The sequence below is a fragment of the Carcharhinus amblyrhynchos genome, chromosome 2, assembly GCF_965287045.1.
Source record: "Carcharhinus amblyrhynchos chromosome 2, sCarAmb.v2.hapA, whole genome shotgun sequence".
NCBI lineage: Eukaryota > Metazoa > Chordata > Chondrichthyes > Carcharhiniformes > Carcharhinidae > Carcharhinus > Carcharhinus amblyrhynchos.
In genome coordinates, this window is record NC_137325.1 from 84503525 (window position 1) to 84523638 (window position 20114).

General features: G+C 41.2%; 1 protein-coding gene across 1 annotated transcript in view; it reads left to right on the plus strand.

Moving 5' to 3' along the window:
- Window positions 1–20114, plus strand: part of tex10 (testis expressed 10) — a 100828-nt gene that overhangs the window by 55270 nt on the left and 25444 nt on the right. The window contains exons 10-11 of the mRNA XM_080208454.1: window positions 3782–3870; window positions 7802–7935. Of these exons, the coding sequence (XP_080064580.1) occupies window positions 3782–3870; window positions 7802–7935 (223 nt within the window). The remainder of the gene's footprint in view (window positions 1–3781; window positions 3871–7801; window positions 7936–20114) is intronic.

Here is a 20114-nt window from a genome sequence, read left to right on the forward strand (position 1 = left end):
TGCTTGTAAAAGGATCAAGAACAGGAGGGCACAGACTTAAAGTCATTTGCAAAGAAGCAAATGTGACAGGAGAAAAACATTTTCATACAGTAAGTGGTTGGATCTGGGATACACGGCCTGGAAGTGAGGTGGAGGCAGATTCAGTCAAGGCATTCAATAGGGCATTAGATGATTACTTTTTTTGTTCACTCCTGGACATGGGTGTCACTGGCTGGCCAGCATTTATTGCCTGTTCCTAGTTGCCCTTGAACTGAGTGGCTTGCTAGGCCATTTCAGATGACAGTTGAGAGTGAACCACATTGATGTGGCTCTGAAGTCATAGGCCAGACCTAATGTCATGTTTCCTTCCCTAAATGACATTAATGAACCACGTGGGTTTTTCTGACAATTGGCAGTTGTTTCATGGTCGTCAGTAGATTCCTAATTCCAGCTATTTTTACTGAATCTGCCTTTACTGGGTTTTGTTGAATCTGCCTTTACTGGATTCAAACCTGGTTCCCCAGAACATTAGCTAAGTCTCTGGATTAATAATACAGCGATATTACTGTTCAGCCATTGCCTCCCAAGGCAAAAAGAAACAAATTTGAATGGAAACAAATGTGAAGGGTTAGGGACAGGAAAATGGTACTAAGTCACAATGTTCATTTGGATAGCTGGTGTAGACACAAAATGGGTTGAATGGACCCCTGCACAGTAACAGTTTTCTGCAGCACTGAGTCATTTTATGACAGCTGGTGACTTGTCAAAATACACCATATTATGTCGCAAAATTAAAATATTTACGTCTCCATTTCATTTAAGAGCCATTCCTTTGTTTTTTAAGAAGTTAGACCATAAAAGAACAGCTCATAACTTGATCTTCAAAAATGGGCATCTCCTCTAAGACAAGTATGATGTGGGGATGCTGGCATTGGACTGGATAGGCACAGCAAGAAGTCTCACACCACCAGGTTAAAGTCCAACAGATTTATTTGGTAGCACAAGCTTTTGGAGAACTGCCTCTTCATCAGGTCATATATTGAAAAAGATATTGATAGATGACCTGATGAAGGGGCAGTGCTCTTAAAGCTCGTGCTACCATATAAACCTGATGTTGTGAGACTTCTTACTAAGACAAGTATAGCCTTCCTTGGGTATGTAGATCCAAACTGTATGCAGTACTCTAGGTGTGATTTCGCCAAAACTTTAAATAATTGCAGCAAGACATCCAATCCACTTGCAGTAGGAATCAATATGTCATTTATTTTCCTAATTGCTTGATGTAATTGCAAGTCACTTTTGTGTTTTTTGTATAAGGGCACCGAAATTTCTCTGAACACCAACATTTATTAGTCTCTTAACAGTTTAAAAAAATATCGTTTTCCTATTTTCTAGAAGTGAATAAACTCATGTTCCCACCTTTTACTCAATTTGCCACTCCCTTGTACACTTTTAATCTATCTTTATCCCTACAGAATCTTTGTGGCCTCCTTACGGCTTCCTTTTACACCCACCTTTACCATTTGCAAACTTGAACATGTCGATCCCTTCATCAGGACCATTTATTTAGATTGTAAATACCCGAGACACTGATCTTTGTGGCACTCCACTAGTTACAGCCTGCCAACCTGAACATAACCTATTTATTTCTACTGTTTTCTGCCATTTTAATCGATATTTCCATTAATGATAACATCTAACTTCCACCCCGCCACATGAACCCTTGTCTTGTGCAACAGCCTATTGTGTGGCACCTTATTGAAAACATTTTGAAAATCCCCTGGTTCCCTTTTTATCAAACTTGCTTGTTGCTGCTTCAAAAAACTAACTGATTTGTCAAACATGATTTCTCTTTCTTGTTGAATCTGCCTAATCATATGATTTTTGAAATGCTTTATTCTCTTCCTTAATGATGGATTCTAACATTTTCTTGAATTGCGGTGCTACAGTGGTTATCTTCTAGCCATTTGAACTGGTTGAGTTTCGTGGATTTTTTGGACAATTAAAGCATATGCATTTCTGGAACCACCTCTTAAGAACCCATGGATATAGGCCTTTGTTGTAGTGTATTTGTTGATCTTCGGTGACATTAGTTTCTCCGAGATTTTCGCTTTTACAAACGTTGATTACTTATTGTTCCCCACTATTTCTGGGATAAGTTTTGTTCCTTCTATTGTGAAAACAGGCACAAAATACTTACTTGCGTCTCTTGATGCTTCCCAATTATAATTTGTCCTATTTCAGGCTCTATTGGACACTTGTTTAATTTTGTTTTTCACGTGATTTTAGAAACTTTTACAAACAGTTCTTGTATTATTTGCACAGAAGGAAGTTATTTTGTTCATCAAGTCCATACCAGTTCCCCAAAGACGAATCTAGCCAGTCCTACTGTCCCACACTAACCCCATAGCCCTGCAAGTTTGTTTCCTTCAAATGCCCATCCAATTTCCTTTTGAAATCGTTGATCGTTTCTGCTTCTACCACGCTCATAGGCAAAAAATTCCACATCATTATCACTTGCCATGTTTAAAAAAATGTTTCTCATATTCTCCCTGCAACTCCTAGCCAAGTCTTAAATCTGTGTTCCCAGTTTTCTGACTATCAGTAACTGACCTAAGCCTGACATCATCCAGTACAACTCTTATCAAATTTCCCTTCAACCTCCTTTGCTCCAAGGAGAACAACACCAGCCTTTCCAATCTAGCCATGTAACTGAACTCGTCTCCAGCCCCTCAAATGCCTGCAACCATTCTGGTAAATCTCCTCTGTACCCTCAAGGATCTTCATGTTTTTCTGAAAGTGTGGTGACCAGAGTTGGAAGCAGACTCCTAGATGGGACCTAACCAGAGGTTTATAAAGGTTCAGCATAACTTCCGTGCTTTTGTACTCGATACCTTTCCTTATGTAGCACAAGATCCTGCAAACCTTGCTAATTACTTTTTCAATATGTTCTGCGCATGCGCACCTAGGACCCTGTCCCTATCTCTTCTGCCAAAATGCATCACTTTGCGCTTCCCTGTACGGAATTCCATCTGCCACTTGTTTGTCCATTCTGCTAGCTCGCCTGTGTCATCTTTCAGGTAATTTAAATTTTGTATCCTGTCCAATATTTATTCTACAAATTACATCATTAAATAAAAGTGATTAACTGGTCATGTGCCTCATTTCTATTTGCTATACATAAACTGACTGCCATGTTTTTTATATTATACCTTCTTTATTGCACCTTTTAAGATTATTTAATTGATTGTATAGTGCTTTTGGGACATTTTGATTAAGAATGCTACTTTATAAATATGTGGGTTTTTATTGAATTAATTCTGTTTAATATCAATATTATTGTCAATGTTCAATTTATCCTCCTGAGGAAACGAAGTTGATGGGCATAAGGTAAACATTTGATTGTGTACATGTGTTTTGTAACATGGTGATTCTAAGATTTAATGTTGAAAACATACAATATAGCTCTTTTCAAATGACCAAACTTAATCTTTGGACTCGGTGAAGAAACAAAATTAACAATTGCTAAATATTTGTCTTAAAACGTTACTAATTCATGGAAGTAAAAGAAATTTATGTTTAGATCTTTAAATGTGATCCATTTAGATAGTTATACACTTTGCTGTTCATTTCTGTTTTAATGTATGAACAGTTTTTAAATGTGCTTTGAAATGTGTCTAAGTAAAACTTCTGCTCTGAATGTAGTCTCTGAATGCAGAGACTATATTCATTATAAGCTGAAATTGTAAATGTTGCTGTTTCAAATATGCAAGACAGTTGATGCTGTCCTGTTTCATTACAGGTCATCTTTTGGTGGATGGACTACTTCACTTCCAGAAAGTATAGTCAATGATGTGGATTACTTCAGTTTTCTGTTTTCTGTACTAACAGGTGTTAATTTTCTTCAATTGCATTTAACTATTAAGGTTCAAAATTTTGTTTGGTAGAGTAGGCAATCTATTTCACTTTTAACCGTTTAATTTTTTCAGTATGCCTTGATTCATTTGTGGTATTTTGACCATTTGTCATTACTGTACGCAAGCAATCACACTCCTATTTAAGTTGTGATGTGTGAATTCCCTAGGTCTTGTTATATGAACTATATTATCCATTCAACCAGAGTAGTAAGTGGCACATAAATTGAATTTTTAAATTTTGTTTTATTCAGGTAAATCTTAATAGCATCTGGAATGATGAAAACAAAATACTGCCTTAAATAAAAACTAAATACTAGAACTACCCCTGGTTTGGCAGTATCTGGAGATAGAAACAGAGTTAATAGTTTGAGTTAAATATGACACTTAAGAGCTGATGGATCATAGAAATGTGATGGGTTTTATGTCATTGGAAGGGGAGAGAGAAAAAGGGAAGGTCTGGGATAGAAAGAGGGTGGAAGAGATTAAAGGACAAAAGATATCCTTGAACAAAATGCAAAAAGATTTGTCATGCTTCTATTAGTTAGACAAAGTATTTGTCCAGAGTGAGTGTAAATGCCAGAATAATGAACAGCTCTGTCTGAGAGCAAAAGCATGAAAAATAAGATTCAAACTAATGCATGGTTAAAAGCAAGCACAAAAGGTGGAGAGAGTTTGTAATCTGAAATTATTGAATTAAGTGTTGAATCGAGAAGGCGTCTAATCGGGCAATGAGGTAGTGTTCCTCAAGCTTGTGTTGAGCTTCACTGGAATATGGTGACCGGCCAAGGACAAAAATATGAGCATGAGAGCAAGGTGATACATAAAAATGACAAGAAGCTCACAGTCATGTTTGCGGATTGACTAGAGGTGTTCCACAAAGTCCACTATGAACTTATCAATCAGGCCAGCTACATTTTCCTCCAAATCATTTAGATATACTACGAACAACAAAGGTGCCAAAACTGATTTCTGTGGAACACTGCTAGTCACAGCCTTCCATTCAGAAAGCCACCCCTCCACTGCTACCCTCTGTCTTCTATGCTCAAGTCAGTTCTGTATCCATCTTGCCACTCCCCTCTGACCCTGTGTGACATCACCTTTTGTATCTGTCTATCATGAGGTACCCTGTCAAAAGGTTTACTGAAGTCCATGTATACAACATCCATTGCCTTTTCCTCATCTATCATCTTCGTCACTTCCTCAAAGAACTCGATCGAGTTAGTGAGACATGATCTCCCCTTCACAAAACCATGTTGCCTATCAGTTATAAGTCCATTTGTTTCCAAATATGAGTAAATCCTGTCCCTAAGAATCTTCTCCAATAATTTCCCTACCACTGACGTAAGGCTCACCAGCCTATAATTTCCTGGATTATCCCTGCTGCCCTTCTTGTACAATGGAACAACATTGGCTATTCTCTAGTCCCCTGGAACTTCACCTGTGGCCAATGAGGATGCAAAGACTTATGTCAAGGCCCCAGCAATTTCCTCTCTTGTCTCCCTCTGTATTCTTGTCCTTAAGACATGTGGAATTATGATCACTGTTCCCGAAATGCTCTCCTACTGAAACTTGGCTGGGCTTATTCCCCAATATCAGGTCTAATATGGCTCCTTCCCAAGTTGGGCTATTTACATACTGTTTCATTAGAAATGCCTTTCATTTTCTTCCTCCACAGCTGTGTAATTGCTTGGAGAGATGGAACAGAAAGGACAGTATGGGGAAAATTAGTTCAGGCGGTTATAATGATTAGGTATACTTAATACAAATATCATGGTTACCTTCTACATGATGTAATCTCTGCTCCAGTTAAGAGGTAGTCCAGCTCCCTCTTGAAGGCATGCAGAGAGTCAATGTTCACCCCACTAATTGACAATGTAATCCAGCAGCTCATTACTCTGTGGTAAAAGAGGAACTGCTGAACTCCCAGTCCGTTCCTCCTTTTGCATAGTTTTAAATTGTCCTCCCCACTGTGTTCACTTGGAATAGTCTAGATATAGGAACACTACCTAGCTCTTTAATTATTTTATTCACCTTTCATAAGTTTCTGCTACTTGAGAATAAATAGATGAAGTTTGTTGAGGTTGTTTGAGTAGCTGAACTTAAATTTAGAAATAATTCTTGTACCTGTCCTCTGGATCTTTCAAAGATCTTATGTTACGCCCATGTTGAGGGATGAAAACTGGGCTTCGTACTCTAGATGTGATCTGTAATCCATAGTGTTAAAAAGATGTCTTGTGATTTATAACATGTGTTTCTATTAATACAACCCAATACCTTGTTAGCAATTCTATTAATACCTTGTTAGCAATGTTTTCTCCACATTGATTGTGAATCTTTAGTGTTTTCTACACAATAACACCCTGCATATTATACCTGTATCCATGACACCTCATTTGTGTAAATTAATGTCGATGTGTAACCCATTTCCCTAACGCATCTATATTTTTTGGATTTGATTGCAATCTTAACCCTTGGTCACATCTGTAAACTTGGTTGCCATACTCCTGATAGCACCATCCAAGACATTATTAAAGAACATGAAGAGCGACAGATCTGAGATCGATCCTTGGGGGTCACCACGAGTGACTGCTTTCCAATCTGAACCATATCCCTTAACTGCAACTTATTTGCTGTGTGGTTGAAGCCAATTCCTTCTCCTGCAGCATTTCAAATTACTACAGATACTGCAAGATTCTATCTTATGAAGCAGCTTATCAAAGGCTTCACAAAAGTCCAGATAGAAAAAGTCTACCTGATTTCTCTCGTACACTACTGCCATTTCTTCAGTTAGGCTAATGAGGTTGGCTTGTCAGAGTATGAAGCTGTCCCTCAGTTAATTTGATTTTGTATAATTGGTTGTATCTGAAAATAATTGCCTGATGAGTCCTAATTGATGGTTACATCAGGGAGCCTCATGCTCCCTATTTGAAGCAGGTGTGTCAGACACTTAGCCTGCATTCAGCAGGGAGGAACTGGAGAGCTGGCTGTGTACAGGTATATGATGTAAATAAAGTAACTTGGTGACGGGACTATCACCTCTGTGGAGTTATTACAATTACCCAAATGCCTTACTCAAAAGCTATCAGATTTGTGAGGCCTGATCTACTTTACCAGGGCTGTGCTGTGCGCTTCTAATGGACCCTTCCTTTTCTCAATTATCATAAAAGGCATCTCTTATAATACCTTCTCACACCTTCCTAATGATGAATGCCAAGCTGATGGACACGTAGTTCTCTGACTTTGATTGGCCTTTTATCTTGAAAATGGAACTGCATGTATTAGTCTCCACTGTAACAGAACTATATCTATCGATTGAATTATTGAAGATGCATTGCAAAGGAATCATGGAGTACCTCCTTATCCCTTTAATTATTCTTGAATGAATAATGATTATAATAATTATCTGGACCTGAAGCCTTGTAAATTTTATACAGCCAGCAGAGAGCCAATGGGAAATAACTTAATGGTTTTTACCAACTGGGGAATTGACTATCGAAAGGATCCCAACTGATGGATCTTTCTTTAGCTTGTCCGCAGGAATTTACCCAAAGAAACATTGCTTCATGGACATTGATACTTTATGCTCACAGTAAAGGAGGAGGCCATATAGCCTGTTTAGCCTGTGCCAGCTTTCTGTGACAGAAATAATTTAGTACCACTCCACTGCCTTTTTCCTGTAGTTCTGCAGAGTAGACTTTATTGTAGGTATTAGGAAAATATTTTTAAAATGTGGGAAACTGTGGAAGGCAGTTTTAAGCATAATTTTCAGAATGTTTTGACTACATGGTAATTGAGGATATCATCAAAGGGGTAACTTCTTAAAGAATGTGATTTTACTAAGGACTTGTAGAAAAATCGTTTGTAATTATTTATTGTGCTGCTTCTGTTTATTTTTTTTCTTGCAGGATTCTCAGGAGAAGAATTGACTTGGCTCCAGAACAGCAGCACTAATCCTCATATAAGCCAGTCCCAATTTTCATCAGTGCGCCTTTATGTAACTGATCTTGACCAGTTTGTACATCATTGGGCCTTGACTGAGGTAACTCAACACAAGGAGCATGAGTACTAATGATAAGCAGCACAGCCTGAACTTTATGATATCCCTTCATATCAGCAAAGGATTTTTAATTTAGTCATAACACTTTTAATAAGCTTTCAGAATTGCATTCTTAAATGTCTATGTTTTTTTCAAGTGCTGAAATGTAATATTTCATCGGAATCTTGTGTGGATACCTTCCATGTAGTTAAGAGTACACTTCTCAACAGTATTTGATCTCACAGATCTTAGTGTAAAAAAAATCAAGGTTTTCCTGGAAAAGGTGCATAAATGAATTAATTTTTAAAATATTTTTTGAATAAATGCGATCAATTCATAAAGAATATTTATTAACTTAAAGGAAAAGCACACGACAAGAAGGACTATAATACTCTTCAACGATGCGCTTAACTACACTGACGGCTGTGCACATACAATATCCCTTTGTTCCCAACTACCTATGTGTCCTGAACTCACTCCTTTTTCCCAAACAACATCCAATATGATATAACATTGAGGTAAAACCAGCAGCCAATTACCATGCACAGGTTATTTGTCCAGGTTTGGGTAAACCATCTTCAGTTTCAGTAAAGGTGTAATCTTTGTTTGAGTTTTGGGATTTTAACCAGCCACGTTAATAACTTGTTTTTAGGTGGCACTATTTTCTGCAGCTGAGTGTGGCTGTGATGGTAGCTGCTTCTACTGTGTGTCTTTCTCCATATATCATGCTATGGATATTCTTCCCATTTGATATTATCTACTTTGAAGTCACCTCTTCTATACCCCATTGTTGTCCCCTAGTCATGTACGTAAACATTTGCTTTTTTCACTGGAATGCTGATTTGCATATCAAACCACCCCTTCAGACAGCTGCACTTATCAATTCCAATTTTTATTTTATCACACTTCCATATTTTAATCTTAATTTTCCCCAATTCTTAATGTCAAATTGCGGAATGATAAAATTATAACTTATAATTATAAAATTACAGAAATGTACATCCCTAGATAATTTCCTAATTTTGTTCATTGGACAAACATTTTATTGACAGTTTAATGAATCTGTGAAATTTGTATTTTGGTGTTGACGTTAATAGTTTAATGCAACCTCTATATACCATTATAAAAATCTGAAAAAACTGCAATGTTTCTAATTTTAATTGTAGGTAAACTCAGAAACTTTTTTAACCAAACTCTTAAATTTCCCATGTGATAATATAGTAATTGGAGGGAGCATAAAACAAACTACTCAGCCTGATAAATGTGTACTAGTTTTTTGAAGGAGCTTTCGAATTTGATCCTATCCATGTCATTAGAGGTTTACAGCATGGAAACAGGCCTTTCGGCCCAACTCGTCCACGTTTTTTTTAAATCCTAAGCTAATCCCAATTCTCCTCATTTGGCCCATATCGCAGTATGGCCATCACACCCATGTAACTATCTAATTGCTTTTTAGAAGACAAAATTATACCTGCCTCTACTACTACCTCTGGCAGTTTGTTCCAGACACTCGCCACCCTCTGTGTGAAAAAATTGCCCCTCTGGATACTTTTGTATTTCTCCCCCCTCACCTTAAACCTATGCCATCTAGTTTCAGACTGCCCTACCTTTGGGAAAAGATATTGACTATCTAGCTGGTCTGTGCCCCTCATTATTTTACAGACCACTATAAGATCACCCCTCAGCCTCCTACGCTGTAGAGGAAAAAGTCCCAGTCTATCCAGCCTCTCCTTGTAACTCAATCCATCAAGTCCTGGTAGCATCCAAGTAAATCTTTTCTGCACTCGTTCTAATTTAATAATATTTTTTCTATACTAGGGTGACCAGAATTGCACACAGTATTCCAAATGTGGCCTTACCAATGCCTTGTACAATTTCAACAAGACATTCCAACTCCTATATTCAATCTTCTAACCGATGAAACCAAGCATGCCAAATGCCTTCGCCACCACTCTTAGGCCTTCCCTTTGCCCTAAAGAGAACAATCCCAGCTTCTCTAATCTCTCCCTGTTTACTAATTTGCCACATTTTGTACCATCTGCAAATTTCAGAATGGTACTCTCGCCCAATTCCAAGTCATTCAGGTAAAACAAAGAAAGCAGGGGATTCCATGCATGCTTCTCTGGAAAACATCAGTTCTCCAGAACTGTCTCTTACCCCTTAACCAGTTTTGTACCTAAGTTGACTCTGGTTAATATGATATGAATTGCTTTTAATAAAGATGTGCAAATTATCCCTGATTAACCCATGCTTTTATAAGATAGAATAGAATTTGTAGTTGGCAATTGCTTCCAGTACTTAACCTTCCATCCCTTGTTTTGAATATGGATATGACGTAGGCATTCAACCCTTTGGAAGTACTGGGCAGCATGGACAAGTGTACTTAAGAGGGAAATCAGGAGAGCTAAAAGAAGACATGAGCTTGCTTTGGCAGACAGAGTGAAGGAAAATCCTAAGAACTTCTATAGGTATGTAAGGAGCAAAAGGATAGTGAGGGATAAAATTGGTCCTCTTGAAGACCAGAGTGGTAGACTGTATGGAACCAAAAGTGATGGGGGAGATACTAAATGGGTTTTTTGCATCCGTATTTACTGAGGAAACAGACATGGAGTCTGTGGAAATAGGGCAAACAGGTAGGGAAGTCATGGAACCTTTACAGATCACAGGGGAGGAGGTGCTGGCTGTCTTGAGGCAAATCAGAGTGGATAAGTCCCCAGGACCGGACATGGTATTCCCACGCATCTTAAGGGAGGCTAGTGTTGAACTTGCAGGAGCTCTGGCAGACATATTTAAAATGTCAGTATTCATGGGGGAGGTTCTGGATGATTGGAGGGTGGCTCATGTTGTTCTGTTGTTTAAAAAAGGTTCCAAACGAAATCTGGGAAATTATAGGCCAGTAAGTTTGACGTCGGTGATGGGCAAGTTATTGGAAGGTGTGATAAGGGATAGGGTCTACAAATATTTGGATAGAGAGGGACTTATTAGAGAGAGTTAATATGGCTTTGTGCATGGTAGGTCAAGTTTGATCAATCTATTAGAGTTTTTCAAGGAGGTTACCAGGAAAGTGGATGAAGGGAAGGCGGTGGATGTTGTCTACCTGGATTTCAGCAAAGCCTTTGATAAGGTCCCTCGTGGGAGGTTATTTAGGAAGGTTCAGTCACTAGGTGTACATGGGGAGGTAGTAAATTGGATTAGACACTGGCTCAATGGAAGAACACAGTAAAAAGTCTGACAACACCAGGTTTGTCCAACCGATTTATTTGATAGTAAACTCACTATCAAATAAATCGGTTGGACTTAAACCTGGTGTTGTCAGACTTTTTACTGTGTTTACCCCAGTCCAACGCCGGCATATCCATATCAGTGGAAGAAGCCAGAGAGTGGTTGTGAGGATTGCTTCTCTGATTGGAAGCCTGTGACGAGCAGTGTGCCACAGGGATAGGTGTTGGGTCCATTATTGTTTGTCATCTGTATCAATGATCTGGATTATAATGTGGTAAATTGGATCAGCAAATTTGCTGATGGTACGAAGATTGGAGGTGTAGTGGACAGTGAGGAAGGTTTTCAAAGCTTGCAGAGGGATTTGGACCAACTAGAAAAATGGGCTGAAAAATGGCAAATGGAATTTAAAGCAGACAAGTGTGAGGTATTGCACTTTGGGAGGACAAACCAAAGTAGAACGTACAGGGTAAATGGTAGGACTCTGAAGAGTGCAGTTGAACAGAGGGATCTGGGAATACAAGTGCAAAATTCCCTAAAAGTGGCATCACAGCTGGATAGGGTTGTAAAGAGTGCTTTTGGTACATTGGCCTTTATAAATCGGAGTTTCGAGTATAAAAGTTGGAGTGTTATGGTAAGGTTGTGTAAGGCATTGGTGAGGCTGAATTTAGAGTATTGTGTACAGTTTTAAAGAACAAAATCAGCCCGGGAAACAGGCCCTTTGGCCCAACGAGCCCACGCTGCCACCCCAACACCACCAGTCCACCTGTCTACCCACAACCCCTGTCTAATGTTTTATGGCCATCCAGATTGAGGGAAACTGATTTAGGGACAATTTATTCCTGCCAGTCAGCCTAACAGCACATCTTTGGGGTGTGGGAGGAAACCGGAGCACCCGGAGAAAACCCACGCAAGCACGGGGAGAATGCGCAAACTCCCACAGACACCGGCCCAAATCCATGTGTCTGCACAGCAATCAGCGATAGCCACTAATGACCCTTATTTAAAAGGATCTCCTATATCCACCCATCTCCAACTCAGTCATGTGCCTGTCTAAGTTACTCTTAAAGGACTCTAGCATGTTTGCCTCCACCACCTTACTTGGCAGAGCATTCCATACCCCCACTACCCTCTGTGTGAAAAACCTCCCTCTAATATCTGTGTTGTACCTCTCCCCCCTCACCTTAAGTCCATGGCCCCTTGTCCTACATGTCTTTATCATAGGAAATTCACCTAATTACAGGAAGGATGTAAATAAGGTTGAAAGAGTGCAGAGAAGGTTCACAAGGATGTTGCCGGGACTTGAGAAGCTGAGTTACAGAGAGAGATTGAATAAGTTAGGACTTTATTCCCTGGAGCGTAGAAGAATGAGGGGAAATTTGATAGAGGTGTATAAGATTTTGATGGGCATAGATAGAGTGAACGCAAGCAGGCTTTTTCTACTGAGGCTAGAGGAGAAAAAAACCAGAGGGCATGGGTTAAGGGTGAAATGAGAAAAGTTTAAAGGGAATATTATGGGGGGCTTCTTCACGCAGAGAGTGGTGGGAGTGTGGAATGAGCTGCCGGATAAAGTGGTAAATGTGGGTCACTTTTAACATTTAAGGAAAACTTGGACAGGTTCATGGATGAGAGGGGTGTGGAGGATATGGTCCAAGTGCAAATCAGTGGGACTAGGCAAAAAATGGTTCGGCACAGACAAGAAGGGCCAAAAGGCCCGTTTCTGAGCTGTAATTTTCTATGGTTCTATAAAAGCAGGGATGTCTTGCTGCAATTGTATACGGTACTGGTGTGGCCGCAACTAGAGTACTGTGTGCAATTTTGGTCCCCTTATTTGCGAAAGGATATATTGGCCTTGGAGGGAGTGCAGAGAAGGTTCACCAGGTTGATACCGGAGATGAGGGCGTTAGCTTATGAGGAGACATTGAGTAGATTGGGCCTGTACTCGTTGGAGTTTAGAAGGCTGAGGGGGGATCTTATAGAGACATATAAGATAATGAAGGGGCTAGATAGGGTACGGGCAGAGAGATTATTTCCACTTCGAAAGGAAACAAGAACTAGAGGGCACAGCCTCAAAATAAAGAGGAGTCAATTTCGAACAGAGTTGAAGAGGAACTTTTTCTCTGAGGGTGGTGAATCTGGAATTCTCTGCCCATTGAAGCAGTGGAGGCTACCTCATTAAATGTGTTTAAGTCACAGGTAGATAGATTTCTGATCAATAAGGGAATTAAGGGTTATGGGGATCAGGCGGGTAAGTGGAACTGAACGACTATCAGATCAGTCATGATCTTATTGAATGGTGGGGCAAGTTCGAGGGGCTAAATGGCCTACTCCTGCTCCTATTTCTTAGGTTCTTATGTTCTTAATGCCCTTCTAATAGTTGTGAGTTTGAAAGTGCTGCCTAAAGAACTTTGAGTTCCTGTAGTGCACCTTGTGATGGTACATGGCTGCCACTGTTCATTGAGGTGGTGGTGAGATTGAATGCTTGTTTAAGGGGTAGTAATCAAGCGGCTGCTTTGACTTGGATGGTGTCAAGCTTCTTGACTGTTACTGAAACTGCACTCATCCATCCAGGCAAGTAGAGTGTATTCCGCTACACTCCTGACTTGTCTTGTAAAAAATGGACAGGTTCTGGGGAGTCAGGAGGTGAGTTACTAACCATGGGATTCCTAGTCCTTGACCTGCTCTGATAGCCATAGTATTTATGTAGTTGGTCCAATTTAGTTTCTGGTCAATGGTAAACCCCGAGATGTTGATTGTGGGGGATTTAGTGATGTTAACACCATTGCATTTCAAGAGGCAATGGTTACATTCTCTCGTTGGAGATGGTCATTGTCTGGCACTAGTGTGGCACGAATGCTACTTGCCACTTGTCAAACCAAGCCTGGATATTGTCCAGTTTTTGCTGCATTTGGACATGAACTGCTTCAATATCTGTGAACTTGCGAATGGTGCTGAACATTGTGTAATCAGTGAACATCCCCACTTACCTTATGATGGAAGGAATGGCGTTGATGAAGCAACTGATGGTGGTTGGGCATTAGAGATTATCTTTAGAGTAATGACATTCCATCAATTCCCGTACGGAACTAGTCCACACTGTAGATGGACAGTTGTCCATTAACTACATGGGAATTCATCACTGGCAGCAAGTAGAATGCAAAAAATTTATATTGTCTGTACATACCTAGATCATCAGGTATTGACAATCAATTCTACATTGTGATGCAGTTGGACTACCATGATTGCCACTACCAAATAGCAGTTTGTCAAACTACTCAAGCAGAAATATCTTCTATTTTAAATAGGTAGATGGTACACCAGTCACTTCTGGATATGTGATCTGATACTCTCAGAAGTGATGGATATGGTATTACGAAGAAGACTTCAGAACTAACACCTAACTTGAAACCATACTCCTCTAGAAGATTAAGCTGTCAGTACAGTCAGGAAGTCTTCTTTGGGGCTTAGAGTGATCATTCCATCACCTTTGAGAAGATGAATGTTAGACAAGTTACACAAGGGTGATTTTAGAACTGTATGCATGAAGGAAATAGACAGCTATTAATTCTGGTGACTTAGATTTAATGCAGAAATTGAAGAGGAGGCTGGAACGTGTTCTTAATGTATGAAGGTAAGCGATCTGCCACCGTTTGCACTGCTGCATCTATGGGAATGATGTGGAGATGCTGGCGTTGGACTCGGGTAAACACAGTAAGAAGTCTCACAACACCAGGTTAAAGTCCAACAGGCTTATTTGGTAACAGAATCCACTAGCTTTCAGAGCACTTACTGCTTCTTCATCAGGTGAGTGGGAGTTCTGTTCATAAACAGGGCATGTAAAGACACAAACTCAATTTACAAAATAATGGTTGGAATGTGAGCCTTTACAGGTAATCAAGACTCAAAGGTACAGACAATGTGAGCGGACAGAGCGTTAAGCACAGGTTAAAGAGATGTGTATTGTCTCCAGACAGGACAGTTAGTGAGATTTTGCAAGCCCAGGCATGGGGGTTACAGATAATGTGACATGAACCCAAGATCCTGGTTGAGGCAGTCCTCATGTGTGCAGAACTTGGCTGTCAGTCCATGCTCAGTGACTCCTGTGCTGTCGTGTGTTGTGAAGGCCACCTTGGAGAACGCTTACCCGAAGATCAGAGGCTGAATGCCCGTGACTGTTGAAGTGTTCTCCAACAGGAAGAGAACAATCTTGCCAGGTGATTGTTGAGCGGTGTTCATTCATCCGCTGTCATAGCATCTGCATGGTCTCCCCAATGTATCATGCCTCAGGACATCATTTCGTGCAGCGTATCAGGTGGATAATGTTGGCCGAGTTGAAAGAGTATGTACGTGGTGGGTGGTGTTCTCACATGAGATGATGGCATCCATGTCGATGATTTGGCATGTCTTGCAGAGGTTGCTGTGGCAGAGTTGTGTGGTGTCGTGATCACTGTTCTCCTGAAGGCTGGGTAGTTTGCTGTGGGCAGTAGTCTGTTTGAGGTTGTGCGGTTGTTTGAAGGCAAGAAGTGGGGATTTCGGGATTGCCTTGGCGAGATGTTCGTCTTCATCAATGACATGTTGAAGGCTCTAGAGAAGATGTTGTAGCTTCTCCATTCCGGTGAAGTACTGAATGACGAAGGATACTCCCTCCGCTGTATCCCATGTTTGTCTTCTGAGGAGGTTGGTGCGGTTTTTCACTGTGACAAGTCAATCCTGTTTTTGTGAGGGCATCTTTCAGCATCTGGAGGTGTCCGTTGCTCGTATGAGCAGATCCTGTGTATGCGGAAGGCTTGTCCATAGGGGATGGCTTCTTGAACGTGTTTAGGGTGGAACCTGGAGAAGTGGAGCATCGTGAGGTTATCTGTGGGCTTGCGGTACAGTGAAGTGCTGAGGTGACTGTCCTTGATGGAGATGCGTGTCCAAGAATGCAACTGATTCTGGAGAGTAGTCCGTGGCGAGTCTGATGGTGGGATGGAACTTGTTGATGTCATCATATAATTGTTTCAGTGATTGCTGACCATGTGTCCAAAGGAAGAAAATGTCATCGATGTATCTAGTGTATAGCATTGGTTGAAGATCTTGTGAGGTAAAGAGGTCTTGTTCGAACCTGTGCATGAAGATGTTGGCTTATTGAGGTATGAATTTTCAGCAATGCTTCAACAACCAGTTCTTCATCCAGACACACGGATCAGCCATGGGGACCAAATTCGCACCTCAATATGTCTCAATCACCATTAGACCCACTACGGAAATTGGTTGCATTCTTGGACACATGCATCTCCATCAAGGATGGTCATCTCAGCACTTCACTGTACCGCAAGCCCACAGATAACCTCACAATGCTCCACTTCTCCAGCTTCTACCCTAAACACATTAGAAGCCATCCCCTATGAACAAGCCCTCCATATACACAGGATCTGCTCAGATGAGGAGGATTGCAACAGGGGCCTCCAGACACTGAAAGATGCCCTCATAAGAACAGGATATGGCACTCGATTCATCGATCGACAGTTCCGACGTGCCACAGGGAAAAACCGCACCAACCTCCTCAGAAGTCAAACATGGGAGATGGTGGACAGAGTACCCTTTGTCCAGTACTTCCCTGGAGCGGAGAAGCTACAACATCTTCTCTGGAGGCTTAAACATGTCATTGATGAAGACGAACATCTCGCCAAGACCATCGCCACACCTCCACTTCTTGCCTTCAAATAACCGCACAACCTCAAATAGACTATTGTCCGCAGCAAACTACACAGCCTTCACGACACCACACAACCCTGCCACAGCAACCTCTGCAAGATGTGCTGGATTATAGGCATGGATGCCATTACCTCACATGAGAACACCATCCACTAGGTACACGGTAAATACTCTTGCAACTCGGCCAACATTGACTACCTGACACGCTGCAGGAAAGGATGTCCAGAGGCATGGTACATTGGGGAAACCATGCAGACGCGGGTGAATGAACATCGCTCGGCTATCATCAGGCGAGACTGTTCTCTTCCTGCTGGGGAACACTTCAGCGGTCACGGGCATTCAGCCTTTGATCTTCGGGTAAGCGTTCTCCAAGGTGGCCTTCACGATGTACGACAGAGCAGAGTTGCTGAGCAGAGACTGATAGCCAAGTTCTGCACGCATGAGGACGGCCTCAACTGGGATCTTGGGTTCATGTCACACTATCTGTAATCCCCATGATTTGCCTGGGCTTGCAAAATCTTACTAACTGCCCCTATCTGGAGACAATGCACATCTCGCTAACCTGTGCTTAACCCTCTCGCCACTCACATTGTCTGTACCTTTGAGACTTGATTACCTGTAAAGACTCGCATTCCAACCATTATTTTGTAAATTGAGTTTGTGTCTTTATATGCCGAGTTTGTGTCTTTATATGCCCTGTTTGTGAACAGAACTCCCACTCACCTGACGAAGGAGCAGCAAGCGGTCTGAAAGCTAGTGGACTTTGCTGCCAAATAAATCTGTTGGACTTTAACCTGTTATTGTGGGACTTCTTTCTATGGGAATGGCCAGAAGAGCTTTGGCAGCAAGTGCATGTAGTCTTTGCAGGGCCTTTTGAAGGACTCATTTTCTTAGTAACGGTTGATGCTTATTCAGAGTGGTCAGGAGATGCTCTAATGAAATCTACTTGATCAGAAAAGACTATCAAGAGGCAAGGGGAAGAAAGTCTTCAGTAGGTTTGAGCTCTTGGACAATTGGTAAGTGACAACGGACCCCTATTTGTCTTCCAAGAACTTGAAAGTTTCTTGTAAGAGAATGGTATTCAACATCTTATGTCTTCACCACACCATCCTGCTAGGAACAAACTAGCAGAACGTTTTGTCCAAACTCTGAAACATACATTGAGTGCAACCAGGGAACAAGGTTCACTGATCAAACATCTTAGCTAATTCCTACTAGTGTATAGTGATACCATTGATTCTATGGCCAAAGTGTCTCCTGCATTATTAATCATGAAGAAACAACACATTTGGCATTTGCTTTGTTGAAACCTCTGAAGATGAAATAAATAGTACAGTGGCAACAACAAGGAAAGCAGAGGAAAATGATCGTGCCTTTCACCAAGGAGTTTTAGCTAGGAATTACTCCAAAGCAGAGAAATGGGTTCCTGCCTTGATTCTTGCACAGAATGGACCTGTTGTATACCATCCAAAACAGAGATGATGTCATCTGGAGAAGGCATGCAGGCCAATCGTTGGCGGGGAGAACCGATCCACTGAAAATGCAATCAGGATTCAACTGGACAAAGTCCTGACCTGAACCTTCCTGCAACCCTGACATCAACAGACACTGTGTTGAGGAAAGCAGCACCTTGCTGGTAAATCAAACATCAAGTCAAATTCTAGTTACGATGTTGACACCAGTCAAGCCAACTGATGCCAAGATGAAAACACCAGAGGTTACAAACAGTGCAAAGGAGAAAATGTCAGAGGTTCGCCATCAAGCATTCTGAGAGTGACGACCTCCAGACTACCTGACTTGCTGATTATTGTTTGATTATTGTTCATGTTGCATTTGTTTATATATTAATAATTTGTGATAGCTGTACTCAGCACTGTGTATTAATACATTCACGTATTCACTGGAAATGATGTCATGGATCACAAGCATGGGAAACTGCCAGAGTGAAGCAGCCATGTAGTGAACACCATCCTGTAAATAAGGTTCTGCTATTTTTAACCCTTTGTACTTTAAGTATCAATTCTCCAATATACAACAAATGGGTTTCATCCATTTTACATAGCTTTGTGATAGATATGTTTTCATTTTACACTGCACAGTTGAATTGCACTCCACAGCTGAGAAGTGTGCAAGTCCGTTGTGCATAAGGGCAGACATTAATCCAACAGGAAAGATCTTTGTCTGTTAATGCCTTCTTAATGAAATGTCAGTAAAGGTCATTTGCATTTTAATCTCTTTTCCAGACATGCAAGCTTGCTCCTAGGGCCTTGTGTAGTTTCACATATGTTGATGGAAATCTGATAAAACTCACCAGACCTTTCAACTCCATTTTGTTTCAAAAACAGATTGTCCATTCTCCATTTTGTTTCAAGGTCAAATGTTCATTTCAAATAAACCAGAGAGTCCGTATTACCCAAGTATGAAGACTCAAACCAGGCGAGTGCAATCCCATCCAGTTGGATGACAGTGCAAGATGGTGTGGGGCATGGTGTAGTCAGATGTGTCAAACACTGAGAAGGCAAGGCAGGATATTTGACCGCTGTCACAGTCAAATAGGATGCCATTTTGTGACTTATACTGTAACAGGAGCAGAAACCTGATTTGAATGATTCAAATATGGCTGTTGGCAAGTCTCTCAAGTCGATTGCCCTGATAATAATTCTGGGGCACCTCTTCTCAAAATCACGAATGATTTCCTCTGACGATGCACTGGTGGGTAATTCTCCGACCCTGCAGTGCCATTAGTAGATCACAGTCGTCCCAGAGAATAGTGTGCAGGCCTAAAAATCCATTTTGCGCCCAGCGCCTAACGGTTTGCAAGTCTTCTGGCCCTTTCCTAATGGCACTAACTGGATCGCACCCAGAAAGGGCACAGAGCCAATTAGTATACTTAACGTAGCATTTAAATATGCATAATCTATTCAAATCCCAGTGCACGGAATTCACTGGCCTCCAAGTACAGCATGATAACAGGAAGAGTCACTGCTTGTCTCCACTAGCTGAGACCTGGTGCAATGATCGTGCCCAAGAGGCTTAGGCCACTGAAATCCCTGGTTGACTGGGGGCATGGCTGAGCAGTACCTAACTTGCATACTGGCAGTGCCCAGCATTGGCCGTCAGAGAGGCTGATAGTGCCAGGTGGGCCACACCAGTGTGCCGGGGTAGTGCTGAGGGGGCTGAGCCTGATTTTTTGGGGGGGGGGGGGAGGTTGTGGAAGAGCTGTGCAGGGGTAAATCGTGAAGATGGTCTTGATGGTTGTAGGGGCA